This window comes from Rhineura floridana, chromosome 3 (genome assembly GCF_030035675.1).
Source record: "Rhineura floridana isolate rRhiFlo1 chromosome 3, rRhiFlo1.hap2, whole genome shotgun sequence".
NCBI classification, from domain to species: Eukaryota; Metazoa; Chordata; class Lepidosauria; order Squamata; family Rhineuridae; genus Rhineura; species Rhineura floridana.
The window spans coordinates 216,658,510-216,674,519 of NC_084482.1; the positions used below are offsets into that span (position 1 = coordinate 216,658,510).

General features: G+C 46.0%; 1 protein-coding gene across 1 annotated transcript in view; it reads right to left on the reverse strand.

Moving 5' to 3' along the window:
• LOC133381634 (zinc finger protein 420-like) overlaps positions 1-15,936 on the reverse strand; it is a 27,523-nt gene extending 11,587 nt beyond the window's left edge. The window contains exons 1-6 of the mRNA XM_061620982.1: positions 15,616-15,936; positions 10,777-11,280; positions 10,549-10,630; positions 9,974-10,053; positions 9,201-9,327; positions 5,818-7,005 (exon numbers count right to left, since the gene is read on the reverse strand). Coding sequence (XP_061476966.1) covers positions 5,818-7,005; positions 9,201-9,327; positions 9,974-10,053; positions 10,549-10,630; positions 10,777-11,235 — 1,936 coding nt within the window. The 5' untranslated portion in view covers positions 11,236-11,280; positions 15,616-15,936. The remainder of the gene's footprint in view (positions 1-5,817; positions 7,006-9,200; positions 9,328-9,973; positions 10,054-10,548; positions 10,631-10,776; positions 11,281-15,615) is intronic.
• Positions 15,937-16,010: the final 74 nt, after the last annotated feature.

The following is a 16,010-nucleotide window of genomic DNA, read 5'->3' on the forward strand; positions in this document are numbered from 1 at the left end:
TTGCAGGGTGAAAATGAAGTTTCAAAACCTTATATGATAACTGTCCTAGTTAATCTGTGAACATAATGGTGGAGACAAAGGATATATGGAAGGGAAGGGGAGAGAAAGAGGCAGACCAAAGTCTTGTCCAGTTAGAGAAATATCAGGGCAGGGATATGGCAAAAGAATGGCGTGAGTGCAACCTGAGTAGCTGTGAGAAGAATAAAACCTCCATATACAGAAGCAGTGTACCAGATCCCAGATGCAGGGATGAAATGCTAATTTTGTTTTACAGTAAATAATTTTTAAAAACTAAGCATTCATTAGTCAAAACAGGTTTTATGCTTATGTTAATTCCATGGATTAACAACCTGTGTACCAGTCAGATAATGAAGCGATGAGGCTGATATCTCACACACAAAAAAGGACATTTTGCCTCCTATCTCAAATTCTACAAATGGTTGGAACTTACTCGGCATTTGTAATCAACAAAAGCTGGGAATCTGCAGATTATGGTTCATCGGGGGGACGACTGCCTCCTTTACCTCCACCCCTGCAGCTTTCTATCAGAGTCTCCTGCCTTTGAGTCTTTCAGTTACAAGACCATCGGCCTTTCTTCAGCTGAATGAGAGCCTTTATTTAACCCAACTTACAATGTAGTTTCATGTGAGGCTGGCACTGACACACAGAAAGACAGGAAGCTGCCTTATATTGGGTCAGACCCTTGGCCCATCTAGCTAAGTAAAGTCAACACTGACCGGCAGCGGCTCTGCAGGGTTTCAGACAGGAGACCTTCCCAGCCCTCCCTGGAGAGGCCATTGGGGTTTGAAGCTGGTACCTTCTGCATGCAGAGCAGCTGTTCTCCCACTGAGCCACGGCTCCTCATGACAGAGAGACTGTGGCTGGGAGCTGAGAAGGGATGTGCGGCAGGTGGGTGTGGTTTGGGGAAAAGAACACCCCCACAGGCCACAGTGGGACCACTGACAGGCCAAGTTTGACCTGAGGGCTAGAAGTTGCCCTGTGGTTTAATCTGGAATCCAGAAACGACCATGGGTGTGGTCATCTGGGGAAACTCCCAGGGGGTCTTAGATCCTTTACTTTTAGAGGGGAACAAGGTCCAGCAGGGTCTCTATGTCTCCAGCATCTTGCGAGCCAATCAGTATGAAAGAGGAGCGTGTTAGCCACCAAGAAGAGTGTTCTCAAGTGATTCCTTGTCCTGGAGCCTCAGCCCCGTCACTTGCCTCTGCTGGGGGGAGAAGCCAAAAGCCTTCTGCCTGCACTTTTGGCAGTTTGGGGATTGGATTGCACCTTCAGGCATCAACAGAAGCCGGGGTCTGCAGGGTGAAAATGAAGTTTCAAAACCTTATATGATAACTGTACTAAGTTAATAATCTGTGAACATAACGGTGGAGACACAGTGTGTTTTTCTCTTGCCAAAGAGCCTGTCTTAAGAGGATATAAAGAAGGGGAGAGAAAGACACGGACCAAAGTCTTGTTCAGTTAAAAGAAACATCAGGGCAGGGATATGGCAAAAGAATGGCGTGAGTTGCAACCTGAGTAGCTGTGAGAAGAATAAAACCTCCATATACAGAAGCAGTGTACCAGATCCCAAATCCAGCGAAGAAATGCTAATTTTGTTTTACAGTAAATCATTAAAAATAAATCTAAGCAAGGGGGGAAATATGCTTTCATTAGTAATACAGGTTTTACGCTTATGTTAATTCCATGGATTAACAACCTGTGTACAAGTCAGATAATGAAGCGATGAGGCTGATATCACACACAAAAAAGGACATTTTGCCTCCTATCTCAAATTCTACAAATGGTCGGAACTTACTCGGCATTTGTAATCAACAAAAGCTGGGAATCTGCAGATTATGTTTCATCGGGGGGACGACTACCTCCTTTACCTCCACCCCTGCAGCTTTCTATCAGAGTCTCCTGCCTTTGAGTCTTTCAATTACAAGACCATCGGCCTTTCTTCAGCTGAATGAGAGCCTTTATTTAACCCAACTTACAATGTAGTTTCATGTGAGGCTGGCACTGACACACAGAAAGACAGGAAGCTGCCTTATATTGGGTCAGACCCTTGGCCCATCTAGCTAAGTAAAGTCAACACTGACCGGCAGCGGCTCTGCAGGGTTTCAGGCAGAAGCCATCGGCTTTAAATGCGCCTTGGATGTGATTTAAATGTTTGGGGTAGATCTGAGACCGTGGAGTCTGGGTTCAGCAAAACTTAAATCGTTTGAGTGTTTTGGACTCAACAATGTTTGCACAGGAAAGCACAGTCCAGTACAGGTAGGTGCTGGAGGTGTAACGCTGAGAATGCCTCAGTGAGGCATATGAGGTGGGCTTGTCCAGTGATATATTCTTTCTGGTCTAAAGTTGTTACCTGTATTAATTTTGTACTGGTGAAATTCTTAATATCTGCAGGTTTGTCATGCACTTTTAAATTATGTTCCCTGAGTATGGGGTTTAACAGGACAAGAAAAGCGGACTTTACACCTTATGGTCCTTAAGAAGCCCACACTTGGAGACAGGGAGGATAAATGAGGGACCTCCTCTCCCAACATGAACCTACCTGCACACTACACTCAACATCTAAGGCCCTCCTCCAGGTGCCTACTCCGAGGGAAGCTCGGAGGATGGCAACAAGGGAGAGGGCCTTTGCAGTGGTGGCCCCCCGTTTATGGAATGATCTGGTTGGCGAGGTGTGCCTGGCGCCAACACTGTTATGTTTTTGGCACCAGGTTAAGACTTTCCTCTTCTCCCAGGCATTTTAGCATGTGTTTAAATTATTTTAATTTTTTAAATTGTTTTTAAATTGCTGTGTTTAAAATTTGTATATTGTTTTTAATTGCCGTAAACCGCCCAGAGAGCTTCGCCTATGGGGCGGTATACGAATGTGATAAATAAATAAATAAATCTGCAGCTTCTATTACATAGTGGATGGAAGACTTCATTGCCCTGGCTACATTTGAACATAATTCATACAAACATCAATTTCAAGTGGATACCTATTTGGACATATGGATGGCTTATATTAATTTCATGTGCCAGATCGACTGGCCAAATTCGAAAGTTTGTCTATAACAGAGGGGGCCAACTAATTTATGTTTTAATGCATTTGTATGTTTTTAAGCTGTACATCGCCCAGAGTGGCTGGATAACCAGCCAGATGGGCGACTAATAAATCAAATAAATAAATAAATAAACTAATTAATCCTGTGCTCAAGGTTTTTGTTGCCAAAATCATAGCCCAAATGCTCTCTGGTGCAGAACTTTGGGGGGAATCAGCCAAACACGAGACAGAAGTTTTATTTACTTATTATTTGATTTATATCCCACCCTTCGTCCCAGCAGGAGCCCAAGTAAGTTTTGCAAAATATGTTTCCTACCTTAGATATTGGTGTAGATTAAACACAATGGGTGACCAGTCCCTCATCAAGCTCTGTTGACTTGAGCAACTTAGGAATGGAGGATGGGCTCACCTGTGCCAAGCAAAACTAAAGACTTATAACCTCTCCATGGAAAAATAGCTCGTACTAAGGAATTGGATCTTCGACCATGAAGCCAGCCAAAATAGGGCAACAATAGTTGCCACACCCTTTTCTATCTGGTACCCCCAACTTAAGGTCAATCACGCAAGATCCAATTATTTTGAGGTTTTGACCTATGCACAACTTCGTATGGCGTTCACAGAATGTAGGTTTCAAGTGATGCTCTCTGCATATCTGGAGGTGAGATACCTGGGAATTTCAACTAATGAACGGAAATGCATTTATGGGTGTGATCAGGTAGAAGACGTAATTCATTACCTGTTGAAGTGTTATAGAATCATAGAGTTGGAAGGGGCCTTGTAGGCCATCGAGTCCAACCCCCTGCTCACAGCAGGAAATCCACAGCTAGAGCATCTCCCGCAGATAGCTGTCCAGACTCTGCTTGAAGACATCCAGCGAAGGGGATCCCACCACCTCCCTAGGCAGTCGGTTCCATTGCCAAACTGCCCTTACTGTCAAGAAGTTCCTTCTAATGTCCAATCTGAATCTACGCGCCTGCAACTTAAAACCATTAGACCTAGTCCTACCCTCTGAGGCAACAGAGAACAAATCTGTACCCTCTTATATGTGACAGCCCTTCAGGTACTTATAGAGTGTAATCATGTCACCCCTCAGCCTTCTCTTCACCAGACTGAACATGCCAAGTTCCTTCAACCTTTCCTCATAAGACTTGTTCTCCATACCGGCTATCATCCTCGTCGCCCTCTTCTGAACCCGCTCTAACTTGTCTATATCTTTCTTAAAATGAGGAGCCCAGAACTGAACGCAGTATTCCAGATGAGGCCTGACCAATGCAGAATATAGTGGGACTATTACTTCCCTCGACCTGGAAACTATAGCTCTGTTTATGCATCCCAAAACCGTGTTTGCCTTTTTTGCCGCAGCATCACACTGCTGGGTCATGTTCAACTTGCGATCCACTACAATTCCAAGGTCCTTCTCACACGCACTACTGCTAAGCTGGGTATTTCCCATCCTGTACCCATGCATTTTGTTTTTGTGGCCTAAATGCAGAATCCTGCATTTGTCTTTATTGAATGTCATTTTATTAATTTCAGCCCAATTTTCTAGTCTATCCAGGTCCCTTTGGATTTTATTCCTGTCTTCCATTGTGTTAGCTATCCCTCCCAGTTTCGTATCATCCACAAACTTCATAAGGCTTCCCTCCACCCCATCATCTAAGTCATTGATAAACATGTTGAAAAGTATCGGCCCCAGGACAGAACCCTGTGGCACTCCACTCGAAACCTCCTTCCAGTCCGAAGCAGAGCCACCGACGACCATTCTTTGAGTACGGTTTTCCAACCAGTTGTGAATCCACCTGACAGTATTTCCATGTAGTCCGCATTTGACTAGTTTGCTAATCAAAAGGTCGTGGGTCGTGTCCCTTGTATGAGGATCCCAGAAGGAAATTCTTGGCATATTATATTCAGCTATACTTGGATAGATCATCCCACGAGTTGGTAGTGGAACTTTTAGCAGACAATTCCAAGAAAGGAAACCAACAAACGCTGTTTCCCTTGCTGCCCAACTTCCTGGAGGCTTTCGTTGTTTTTATTATAACATTTCTGGATCACCACAATATTACTCTGTAAGCGATGTTCAAAATTAAAATACCAATGCAACACACAATATCATCAATACAATAATAACAATATCTGCCTGAATATAATGTGTACTCCGATATTTTGTAAAGCTGGATTCAAGAACAAACATTGTTTTATTAAACATTTTCAGAAATCTTGCAGCCAATTTAGTTGTCGCAGATGAAAACCTGAAACTTGTATCTTTTCTGGCAGACGTCTTGTGTGGATTCAGCAGGTACCAGGAACAGATCTAAGCTGATGCCTGGACAAGATGGGGATGACCATGACAGTCAGGAGCACCACAAGTTCATGACTGACACCCGAGATGTGGAGGCTGTTTGCATTGAAGTGCGTGAGTTGCTTGTCAACTTATGTTGCCAGACCACTCTCTATCCCCTCCCCAGAAGTGGATCTGAAGAAAGTATTCAACGCACTGAGCAGTGACTTGTATTGCGGAGATCTGCGGAAGGAGTATGAAGAAATTTTGGTCATCAAGTGTGTTGAGTGTGTGTGCTCCACAGCTTTGAGGTACAAGGTGAACTTCGCCGCACAGTTGCCAAATTACAAGACACTGCTGCAATTCTCATCTGCATTGTAATCAAAGTCTCTTAAAATTAAATTCCATCTTAACCATTCATATGCCTTCTCCCTGCTGTGAGTTCTTTGATGGGAAGTGAGATTAGAGCTCTGACTGAAGCTCTTTCCGCATTCTGAACATTGATATGGCTTCTCCCCACTGTGAGTTCTTTGATGGGAAGTGAGACTTTCATTCCGACTGAAGCACTTCCCACACTCCTGGCACTGATATGGTTTCTCCCCACGGTGAATACTTTGATGCCTGTGGAAGTTTGCCCTTGTATTAAAACTCTTTCCGCATTCCAAACATTGATATGGTTTCTCCCCTGTATGAATTCTTTGATGTGAAGTGAAACTTTTCTTCCGGCAGAAGCTCTTTCCACATTCCAAGCATTGATATGGTTTCTCCCCTGTATGAATTCTTTGATGTGAAGTGAAAGTTTCCTTCCGGCAGAAGCTCTTCCCACATTCCAAGCACTGATATGGTTTCTCCCCTGTATGAATTCTTTGATGTGAAGTGAAAGTTTCCTTCCAGTGAAAGCTCTTTCCACATTCCAAGCATTGATATGGTTTCTCCCCACTGTGAATTCTTTGATGGGAAGTGAAACTTTCCTTCCAGTGGAAGCTCTTTCCACATTCCAAGCATTGATACAATTTCTCCCCACTGTGAATTCTTTGATGGGAAGTGAGACTTTCATTCCGACTGAAGCACTTCCCACACTCCTGGCACTGATATGGTTTCTCCCCACGGTGAATACTTTGATGCCTGTGGAAGTTTGCCCTTGTATTAAAACTCTTTCCACATTCCAAGCATTGATATGGTTTCTTCTCTGTATGAATTCTTTGATGTGAAGTCAGATTTGCCTTCCCACTAAAGCTCTTTCCGCATTCCAAGCACTGATATGGTTCCTCCCCACTGTGAATTCTTTGATGGGAAGTAAGACTTTTCTTGGAACTGAACCTTGATCCACATTCAGAGCATTGATAAGGTTTTCCCCCTGTATGAATTCTTTGATGAGAACTGAGACTGGATCTCTGACTGAAGCATTTTCCACATTCTGAGCAGTGATATGGTTTATCCCCTCTGTGAATTCCTTCATGGGAAGCGAGAGCAGACCTCTGAGAGAAGCTCTTTCCACATTCCAAACATTGAAATTGTTTCTTTATGCTGTGAATTCTTTGATGGGAAGTGAGATGAGAGCTCTGACTGAGTCCATTTCCACACTCCAAATATTTACATGGTTTCTCTACTGAGTCACTTCTGTCACATTCTCCCTCATTCTTGGTTTCCAGTTTATCGCCTTCTGCAAATGAAGACCAAATTAGGAAAGGTATTGAAAATAAAACAGCCAATATCATAATGCCGTTGTATAAATCTATGGTGCGGCCGCGAATACTATGTATAGTTCTGGTCGCCTCATCTCAAAAAGGATATTATAGAGTTGGAAAAGGTTCAGAAGGGGGCAACCAGAATGATCAAGGGGATGGAGCGACTCCCTTACAAGGAAAGGTTGCAGCATTTGGGGCTTTTTAGTTTAGAGAAAAGGCAGGTCAGAGGAGACATGACAGAAATGTATAAAATTATGCATGGCATTGAGAAAGTGGAGAGAGAAAAGTTCTTCTCCCTCTCTCATAATACTAGAACTCGTGGACATTCAAAGAAGCTGAATGTTGGAAGATTCAGGACAGACAAAAGGAAGTACTTCTTTACTCAGTGCATAGTTAAACTATGGAATTTGCTCCCACAAGACGCAGTAATGGCCACCAGCTTGGATGGCTTTAAAAGAAGATTAGACAAATTCATGGAGGACAGGGCTATCAATGGCTACTAGCCGTGATGGCTGTGCTCTGCCACCCTAGTCAGAGGCAGCATGCTTCTGAAAACCAGTTGCCGGAAGCCTCAGGAGGGGAGAGTGTTCCTGCACTCGGGTCCTGCTTGTGGGCTTCCCCCAGGCACCTGGTTGGCCACTGTGAGAACAGGATGCTGGACTAGATGGGCCACTGGCCTGATCCAGGAGGCTCTTCTTATGTTCTTAGAGTCTTAGGAGTAAATGCAGCCCCAAATCATTGAACAATGCCAAATAAAGCTTGTCATAAAGGAAGAACAGAAGGAATTTAATTGTTAGGAGTAACCGAAAGACAGGATAAAACAGAAACTTGAGGTTCCATCGTTCAGTGGTGGAGGATGTCACTTGCCTGCAGGCCCCAAGGCCAATCCCTCATTTCTTCAGCTAAAGCAGCGGAGAGGAACCTCTGCGCTTGGGCCTAAGCAGGCTTGGTAGAGGTCCTAACGTGGCCTGTGAGATTGTTTTCCCCAGACCTGTGACGTCAGGGCAGGCAGGACAATCGGGAGCTTAATGTGTGCTCCTAGGGCTCCCTTACAGTGCTGTCAGCTGACCGGCCCTGAGACATAGTCTCTGGGATCAGCTGCATTAGGGAGTTCCTGATGCAGCAGAAACAGTGGGCCTCTCACTGCTGATCAGCTGCTTGGAGTGAGGAACCATAACTCTGAATTCATCTCCTATACAAGTGAGCTCCCTGGGTCAGTCGGCTGCCTGTTGCTGACTACTGGCCTTCCAAAGGGCCTTCAAGTTTTCACCCGATGTCATAAGGATGTCAGATGATTGACAGGCGAGTGGCCCTGTCTGCAGGGGTGGTGAAAGAAGGATCCAGTCCGCCAGCTGAATCCAGTTCCCGCTCTTGAGCTAAAGGATCTTGGATGGAGCTGTTGGGCATGAGAATTTAGAAAGATACTGACAGTCAGAGCAGACAATAATAGGCTAGATGGGTCTATGGCTACGGCAGGCCTGTTCCGTCAGACTTGTAATGACAGGTGGTCAATAATTGTCTGTAAAAGCCAGTTAAGGCAAATAACAAGAGAGATTTATTGGGGGGGGGGAGGAAGGAAAAGGGGGGGCAAGAATCAAACACAGGTTTGTGAGTAAACCAATAAACTCAATCTAATTTGCTAGTTACATGCTAGTTGCTCAAACAGAGTTTTGGATTTCAGAGCATATAGAGAGTTCTTGGCAAAACGCTGGCTCTGAAAGAGAGCACCTTCGGGCTCCCGACCAGAAGTTTTCAGGAAGGCAACCACCTCACGTATTTATGGGAATCTGAGATCAGGAAAACCCGCTTCTTTTCTGAGATGGATTGTTGCTTGGCCCAGTTATGAAAGCCGTTCTGACTCTGATGTCAGTGGTATCTTTGGCCAACCAGAAAATGACTAGTTCCATCTCCCTAAGAACTCTGAACCTTGCATTTCAAAAGGCCTGGGCCATTCAGACCTGTCTGACCACTGTTTAGAGAGGCATAACTGGAGGACGCATATTCAGAGGGAAAGCAGCTGATGGCTGTCTGTTGAAGGTTCACTGCAGCGGTGTTAGAATCGCAGATGCTCCAAGTGGCGCTGTGGAGCTACATAAAAATATTGGAGGTTCATAATAAGTCGACATAATGATTTTGAAAACAGATATTATGATCCCACAGGGAGCCTTACCAAGAGAGGCCATGATCCCACAGTTCTCCGCCATGACTTCGTTATGCAGAGTCCTCTGGTCAGGATCCAGCCGCGCCCACTCCTCATCCGTGAAATACACAGCCACGTCCTCAAAGGACACCGCACCCTAAAGAACAAGAAACCACATTTCCCTCTCATAGACAGCATAAAGATTGTCTACTACACATTGCACTGTTGTTTTAGTGGATTTTTTGTGGTCCACATTTTGATTATGGAATGTTAATTCCATTAAAACATTCAAATAAACTTGCATAATTCAAGATTTATGGTGTATTTTTTGTTTGACTGTATTTTAATGAGGGGCGTTTCTATTTAATATTTGTGAAATATTTGGTTTTTATACTGCTTAGGAGGCTATTCTAGTTATACAGAATATGTAATCTAGTATAAACAACGTTGCTGCTACTGATAAATAACTCTAGCTACATTCAAAGGGCTGGTTAAGGTCAGGTGGCTGGTCATTTGGATTGAAACCTTCTCTGAGTGACCTTCACAGTGTTTGCTGAGGGCAGGCTTTAAAGAAGCACGGAGAAGGAGGGAGGTTTGTTCAGGCACCCAGGCTGCCCCCAGCCTCTCCCCTCCCCAAGGATCACTCCCCCTACCTGTTCCAGTGTCACAGCAGCTACTTTCCCTCCGCCACAAAGAAGCACGGAGAAGGAGGGAGGTTTGTTCAGGCCCAGAGAGTTGAGCAGGGGACAGAGGCAACCAGGCTGTCCCCAGCCTCTCTCCCCACACTGATCCTTCCCCCATACCTGATCCACTTCCACACCAGCTGCTTCTCCTCCATCACAAACGAGAGACAGCTGAGGAGGTCTTGGCCTCATTTCATCACCTGTGAGACACAAAGGTGGTGAACATGCATGTCTCAGAGATTAAGCAATACACTTCTAACTACCCAGAGACTTTTAAAAAAGCCTTATTTGCTCAGTGCCGTTCAGACGTTTGTACCCATTTTGTATTTTAGTTGGGTGACATCCCTTCCCGCCCCTTTTCGGCTGTTGGCCACAAGTGTCTTTCCCCCCCGCCCAAAGATTAAAGATGTGATTACAGTAGGGCCCCACTCATATGGCGGATTATGTTCCAGATACCCGCCGTAAAGTGAAAACTGCTGAATAGTGGAATCATGGAAGAGAATGGCACGCGACGCCAAAAAAACGCCGTAAAAGCAGAACCAACAACATATGAGTGGGGCTTTAGTCTAATTGCATCTAACTGAGACCGCCGCATTAGCAAAGCGCCATAAAGCAAAGCGCTGTAAGGTGGGGCCCTACTGTATTTCAAAAGTGATAGGAGAGACCAAATTGAGATACATCACAGTAATCCTTACCCAGTGGCCTCTCTCTGGGATCTGATGGAGTCTCCTCTGCCTTGGGGAGATCAGTGCCCATTTCTGCCAACGGATCCTTTTCCTGAAATAGCAACAAGAATTGAAGGCATTGAAAGGGGAGGAAGATTACAACAGAAATGGCAGAGGCCCAAACCTCAGGGGTATTGGAAGGTACCCTCCCTCACATTTTTTGTCCCTTGGGACTATCCAGATGAAACTCTCTCTCACCTGCTGCTCTGCCTGCTTCTCGTCCTCTGCCCAGCTCAGGAGGAAACCTTCGGCCAGGGCCACCGCCTGGGAACTGGTCTCTGCTCCACATTCTCTCACCCAGCTCTCCATCTCCCGTGGAAGGACAGCCAGGAACTGCTCCAGGATCACCAGGTCCAGCATCTGAGCTTTCGTGTGCCTTTCTGGCTTCAGCCACTGACGGCAGAGATGGTGGAGTCGGCTGCAAACCTCTCGGGGGCCCTTGGCCTCCTGGTAGCAGAACTGCCTGAACTGCTGGTGCGGCACATCTGAGCTGAGGGTGTCCTCCTCTCCCAGGACCTGCTGCATGGTTCTTTCCCAGAATCCTCCACTGCTCCCAGTCTTGATGGCATGGGAGCCTCTTCCTACTTCAGGGCCAGTGGAGTCTTGCTCGTCCATCTTGCTCCCAGGAAGCCTCCAAGAGCTCCGAAGGAACTCCATCTTCAGCCAATTTCTGTCTGTCTTAATTAGAGGCGCTAAAAAGTCCTACAAAGCCAAGACATGTTCTGTTACAGAATTACTACAGTATCAGGTCCGGAAAAACTCCCTGAGCAAGCATGAGTGTGTCTCGCTAGGAAGCATGGCAGACGGCATCAGGGCTCTACCTGCAAAGGAGCTCAGACTGTGAGCTTGCATCCTTGCTTGCTTTTAAAAAGGGAGTAAATCTCTAGGCCTCCGAAAAGGAAAGTCACGAAGGAAAATGTGCTGGCAGCCAAAGCAATTTCTGTGAGACGAACCAGCCTGGCTGCTTCTGCTTTTCAGTGCTTTTAGCCAATGTGTGAAGTCAGAGCTGTGAGAAGCGAGAAGAATCCCTGCGGTCCTAAAGAGCTGCCGCTTCCCGCTCCATTTGAGGACACTTTTCCTTCCTGCTCCCAACTCATTTTGCAGCCCTTGGAGATTCCACAGTTCCAAAGACCTCCTGCAGGGGTCCGAGGGCCAGCTTCTTACGTGGCCAACCCTCTGAGGGCCAAGTGGGCGGGACCAAAGTACAAGTGGGCGGGGCCAAAGGACGGCACTCACAAGCAAACTAAATGAAGTTACGTAGCTGAATGCATACAGACAGCCATATCTTTTTCTTATTTAGTTCCAACACTTGTATCCCAACTTTCCTCCCTCCAAGCAGCTGAAATGGTGAACAGAGTTCTCCCTCCCCATTTTGTCTTCACAACAACCCTGTGAGGTAGGATTAGGCTGAGAGTGAGTGACTGGCCCAAGGTCACCCAGAGAGTTTCACGGCTAATATAATGGTTGATCACCTCCAAAGGGAAAAAAAGCCTCAGGACATGCTCATGTGCAGACACAAACACACAAGTAGGTGGCTGGGGGGGGGAGTTTTACGATTTCCCCCCATGAGCTTTGTGCATAGCTTGGGGGAGGGGGGGGAAGAGAGAGAGAGAGAGAGAGAGAGAGAGAGAGAGAGTTCAAATATGGAGTTTAGTGTGTTAGTTTTACTGACTATAATGGTAGCACTTCTGTCCCGTTTTGTAACGTTCCTTTCACACTGCAATACTGGATGCCTTATGGAACTGTGGCTTTTTGACAGATATGGTGCCATGTCGCACTGTATTTTCATTCACACCAGCAGGCATGGCGTGACACAGCCATGAATGTCATTGGACATCGCGACTCCCTCACCTTTCCATACATGCGCAGTTCTGTTCCGCATGAAAAAGGCGGGAAAGAAACATAGGCCGGTATATCGGCCCGCATTTTGTCACTTTACTGCCACAATTTCCTGGGTTAATGGGGTTGCAGGATAGAAAAAAAGGGGGGGACCCCAGGATGTCAAAAGGAAAACATGTGGTAATAAAATTTTAAAAGGATTTATTGAAAATATCAAGGGAGTATGCCCAAAGCTTTTCGGCCAGACAAATCTCTGCCTTTGTCAGGGGCAAATGTAGAATTTCTATATGAAATTGTCCAATAGTAAAAAAATGCCACTATGACAAATTAACTGTGTCTCTACACATGAAGATGAATCAAATGATCCTGGGGTCCCCCAACTCTTTTTCTATCCTGCAACCTTGGATGCCATCCACTTTTGCTATCTACCTTAATGGGGTTGCAAACAGATATTTTTCTGGAAGCAATTAATTGAAACGAGCGCTAAATTTCCACTAGATGCTGCTAGATTTCCAGAAGTGGCCTTTAGGTCGTGTGGAAGATCAAATGAAATGTGGAAATGGCCAGGAAACAAAATGTTGGGGAAATGGAATAAACTGCTGTCTGAATACAGCCAGGCACATATGGAAAGCCTGAAAAATATAAAGAGTGAAAAAAAATAAGGCTTCAAGTCACACACTTACAAAGACTTGGCAGTCGGGTGGGGTTGTTGAAAGTTGCAAAGGGGTTTTTATCAGGTTTATACATAGTCTAGCACATGCAAGCACGCACTCACGCACAGACACAGACAAAGCCTGAAGAAAGGGATGTAGTTGTCCAGGGTCATGGGGAGTCTTAGACCATTTCCGTTTGGGAGCAGGGTCCCTATGTCTCCAGCATCCTACGAGCTGATCAGTATGAAAGAGCAGTGTGTTAGCCACTGAGAAGAGTCTTCTCAGATGCTTCCTTGTCCTTTCCTGCTGATTGGAGCCAGAGTGAAAAGAGGTGAGTCAGCTGCTGAGAGGTAGCCCACACTCTCCCCTTTCATGCTGACTGGCTCCTAGGGAGGTCTGTTGTTGTGGGAGAAGGCATTAACAAGGACCTCATTCTCAACCCACCAGCAAAGAGAGGGGGAGGGAGCATGGCTGTGACTATCATGAAGGGATGCTGCTCTTCTGAACATGCCACTATGCTGCTGCTCAAGAGAGAGAAAAATAAAGCCACGAGAAAAACACACACAAACACAACAAATTCACATTCACAGACATCAAGGCTCCACAGTACAACAAAACCCTGCTCAACAGTCCTGCTGCTTAAGCGTAGCAGGCCCCACAAAGAGAATGGGATTCAGAACGCTCCAATCTGAAGGGATTCCAAATGACCAAAGCGGATCCTCCTTACCAAAAGCAATTGCTACCTTTCTCAGAGGTTGGCAAGGAGGGAAGAGCAAAGAGGATCGGTCCTCCACATGCCCAGAGAGTCCTTAGCAAAAAGCACAGCATCGGATGCTCTGGCACCAAATTTAGTAAAATAGTACGGAAAAGCATCCTGCCAGTCACCTCCCCCAACTGCTCATACCTACATGCATAAATGAAACCTGCTCCCACTTTCCAAGGTTCTGCCCCAATGACAAAACCACTGAGACAATTAACAGGATATTTAAGTCTTAAAGGTTATTGTTTATGTTATTAATTTAACTGTGTTAAATTGTTACTTGATTTTATACCCCTTTTTTAATAAATAATTTTAAACATAGCGGGCTGCCTATATTTAAGTTTTGCACCGTTCTGCCATCTAGTCACAAAATAGCCTGCATCCACTTGAAATGAAATGGACTGCCTGCAAGTCGATCCTGACTTATGGCTACCCTATGAATAGTGTGTTCTTGGTAAGCGATATTCAGAGGAGGTTCACCATTGCCTCTCTCTGAGGCTAGTCCTCTCCAGCTGGCTAAGGCCTGCTCAACTTGCCACCGCTGCACAAGCCAGGCCCTTCCTTGTCCGCAACTGCCAGCTGGGGGGCAACTGGGCTCTTTGGGACTATGCAGCTTGCCCACGGCTACACAGGTGGCAGGGCACGTAACTCCGAGTCACTTTCTGTGGGGGTGATCTTTAGCTGGCCCTTGACACCCAGGAGACACAAGCGGGGATTTGGACTCTGTACTCCCAGCCAGGCTCTCCTCCCCACTGTGCTATACCAGGGAGTAAATTCCCATTAAACACAAATAGACTTACTTCTGAGTAGATACGCCTACCATTGTAGCGCAAGTTAACAATACACTGAGAGTGTAAGTGCTTGGATTTATGTCATTAGAGGGGAAGACATAAACTTCTTTGCAAAGTGTTCGCATTTTACATTTGCCATGGTGGGGGTTGGAGGATTCCTTAACATCCAGTCACTCTTATTGGGTAGTATTTGCAGGGGGTTGGACTTGATGGCCTCGCGGGCCCCTTCCAACTCGACCACTCTGCGATTCTATGATAATCTGAGTGCAATGGAAGAGGAGATCAACTCAGCCTTGCAAAGCAACTTTAAATCTACTCACCAACTTCCAATTAGGGCTGCCATGTCCATGGCCTGAACTGATCTTGTATCTTTAGGGGAAGAGAAGGTCAGCCACGTGCAGGTGTTCTTGCAACTCTGAAATGGGAAAAACCACAAGGTGGAATTCTCCCTTTCCCCTGCACAACTTTTAAAGATACAGAAGACTGGCAATCAAGAAGTTTTCTGTATCTTTCAAAGTTGGGCAGGGGGAAGGGAGAATTCCACCTTGTGGTTTTTCCCATTACAGAGTTGCAAGAACACCTGCACTTGGCTGACTTTCTCTTCTCCTAAAGATACAGGATCACTCTCAGGCCAAGAACCTGGCAACCCTACTTCCAATACATACCGAAAGGGCCTTCCTGCGCCTTAGCAAATCCACTCCCTGATTTAGATGTTATGGTTGGTGTTTAATAAAATGTTTTCAAAGATGTTTTGTTTTTAATGTATTTTAAAGTCTGTTTTTATGATTTTTAAAGTGTTTTTAGTGCTTTTGTTTGCCGCCCTGGGCTCCTGCTGGGAGAAGGGGCGGGATATAAATCATAAAATAAATAAATAATAAATAAGAATGGGGGAGTCCCAGATGGATCAGCTGCACAGCCCCCCTTATGCACCCTCCGCCGTGTCCCTGGGACTCCCCTTCACCCAAATGCAACCGATTAGGGGTGGGAAACTCACCAGATCCCAGAAGGGGCCGCCGACGCAGTCCTTGGCGGAGACAAAAAGCGCTCCCTCTCTCCTCCCGCCACTACAGGAAGGGAGACTTCGGAGGACCCCGCCCCCCCATTTCCTGTCCCCTCTAGGAATCTGGCTCAGTTCACTTTAACCCTTGGAAAGCCAGGAGCGCCAAGAGTGCCTCTTTTCTCTCGCCAAAGCAGGAGCCCAGGAGGGAAACGTGCATGGGGCGCCCAGGCAGGGATGCTTCGCTTCCAGCCCCTCCGGATTGGCGCTCTGACCTTCCTCCCTCTCTCTCCCTGAGCGAAACAGGAGGGAAGCCTGCGGGGAATGGCTCTTGCCCCCCCCCCCGCTTTGCTTTCCAGTTCTTTCCTAAGCAAGGAATTCCCATCATTCTC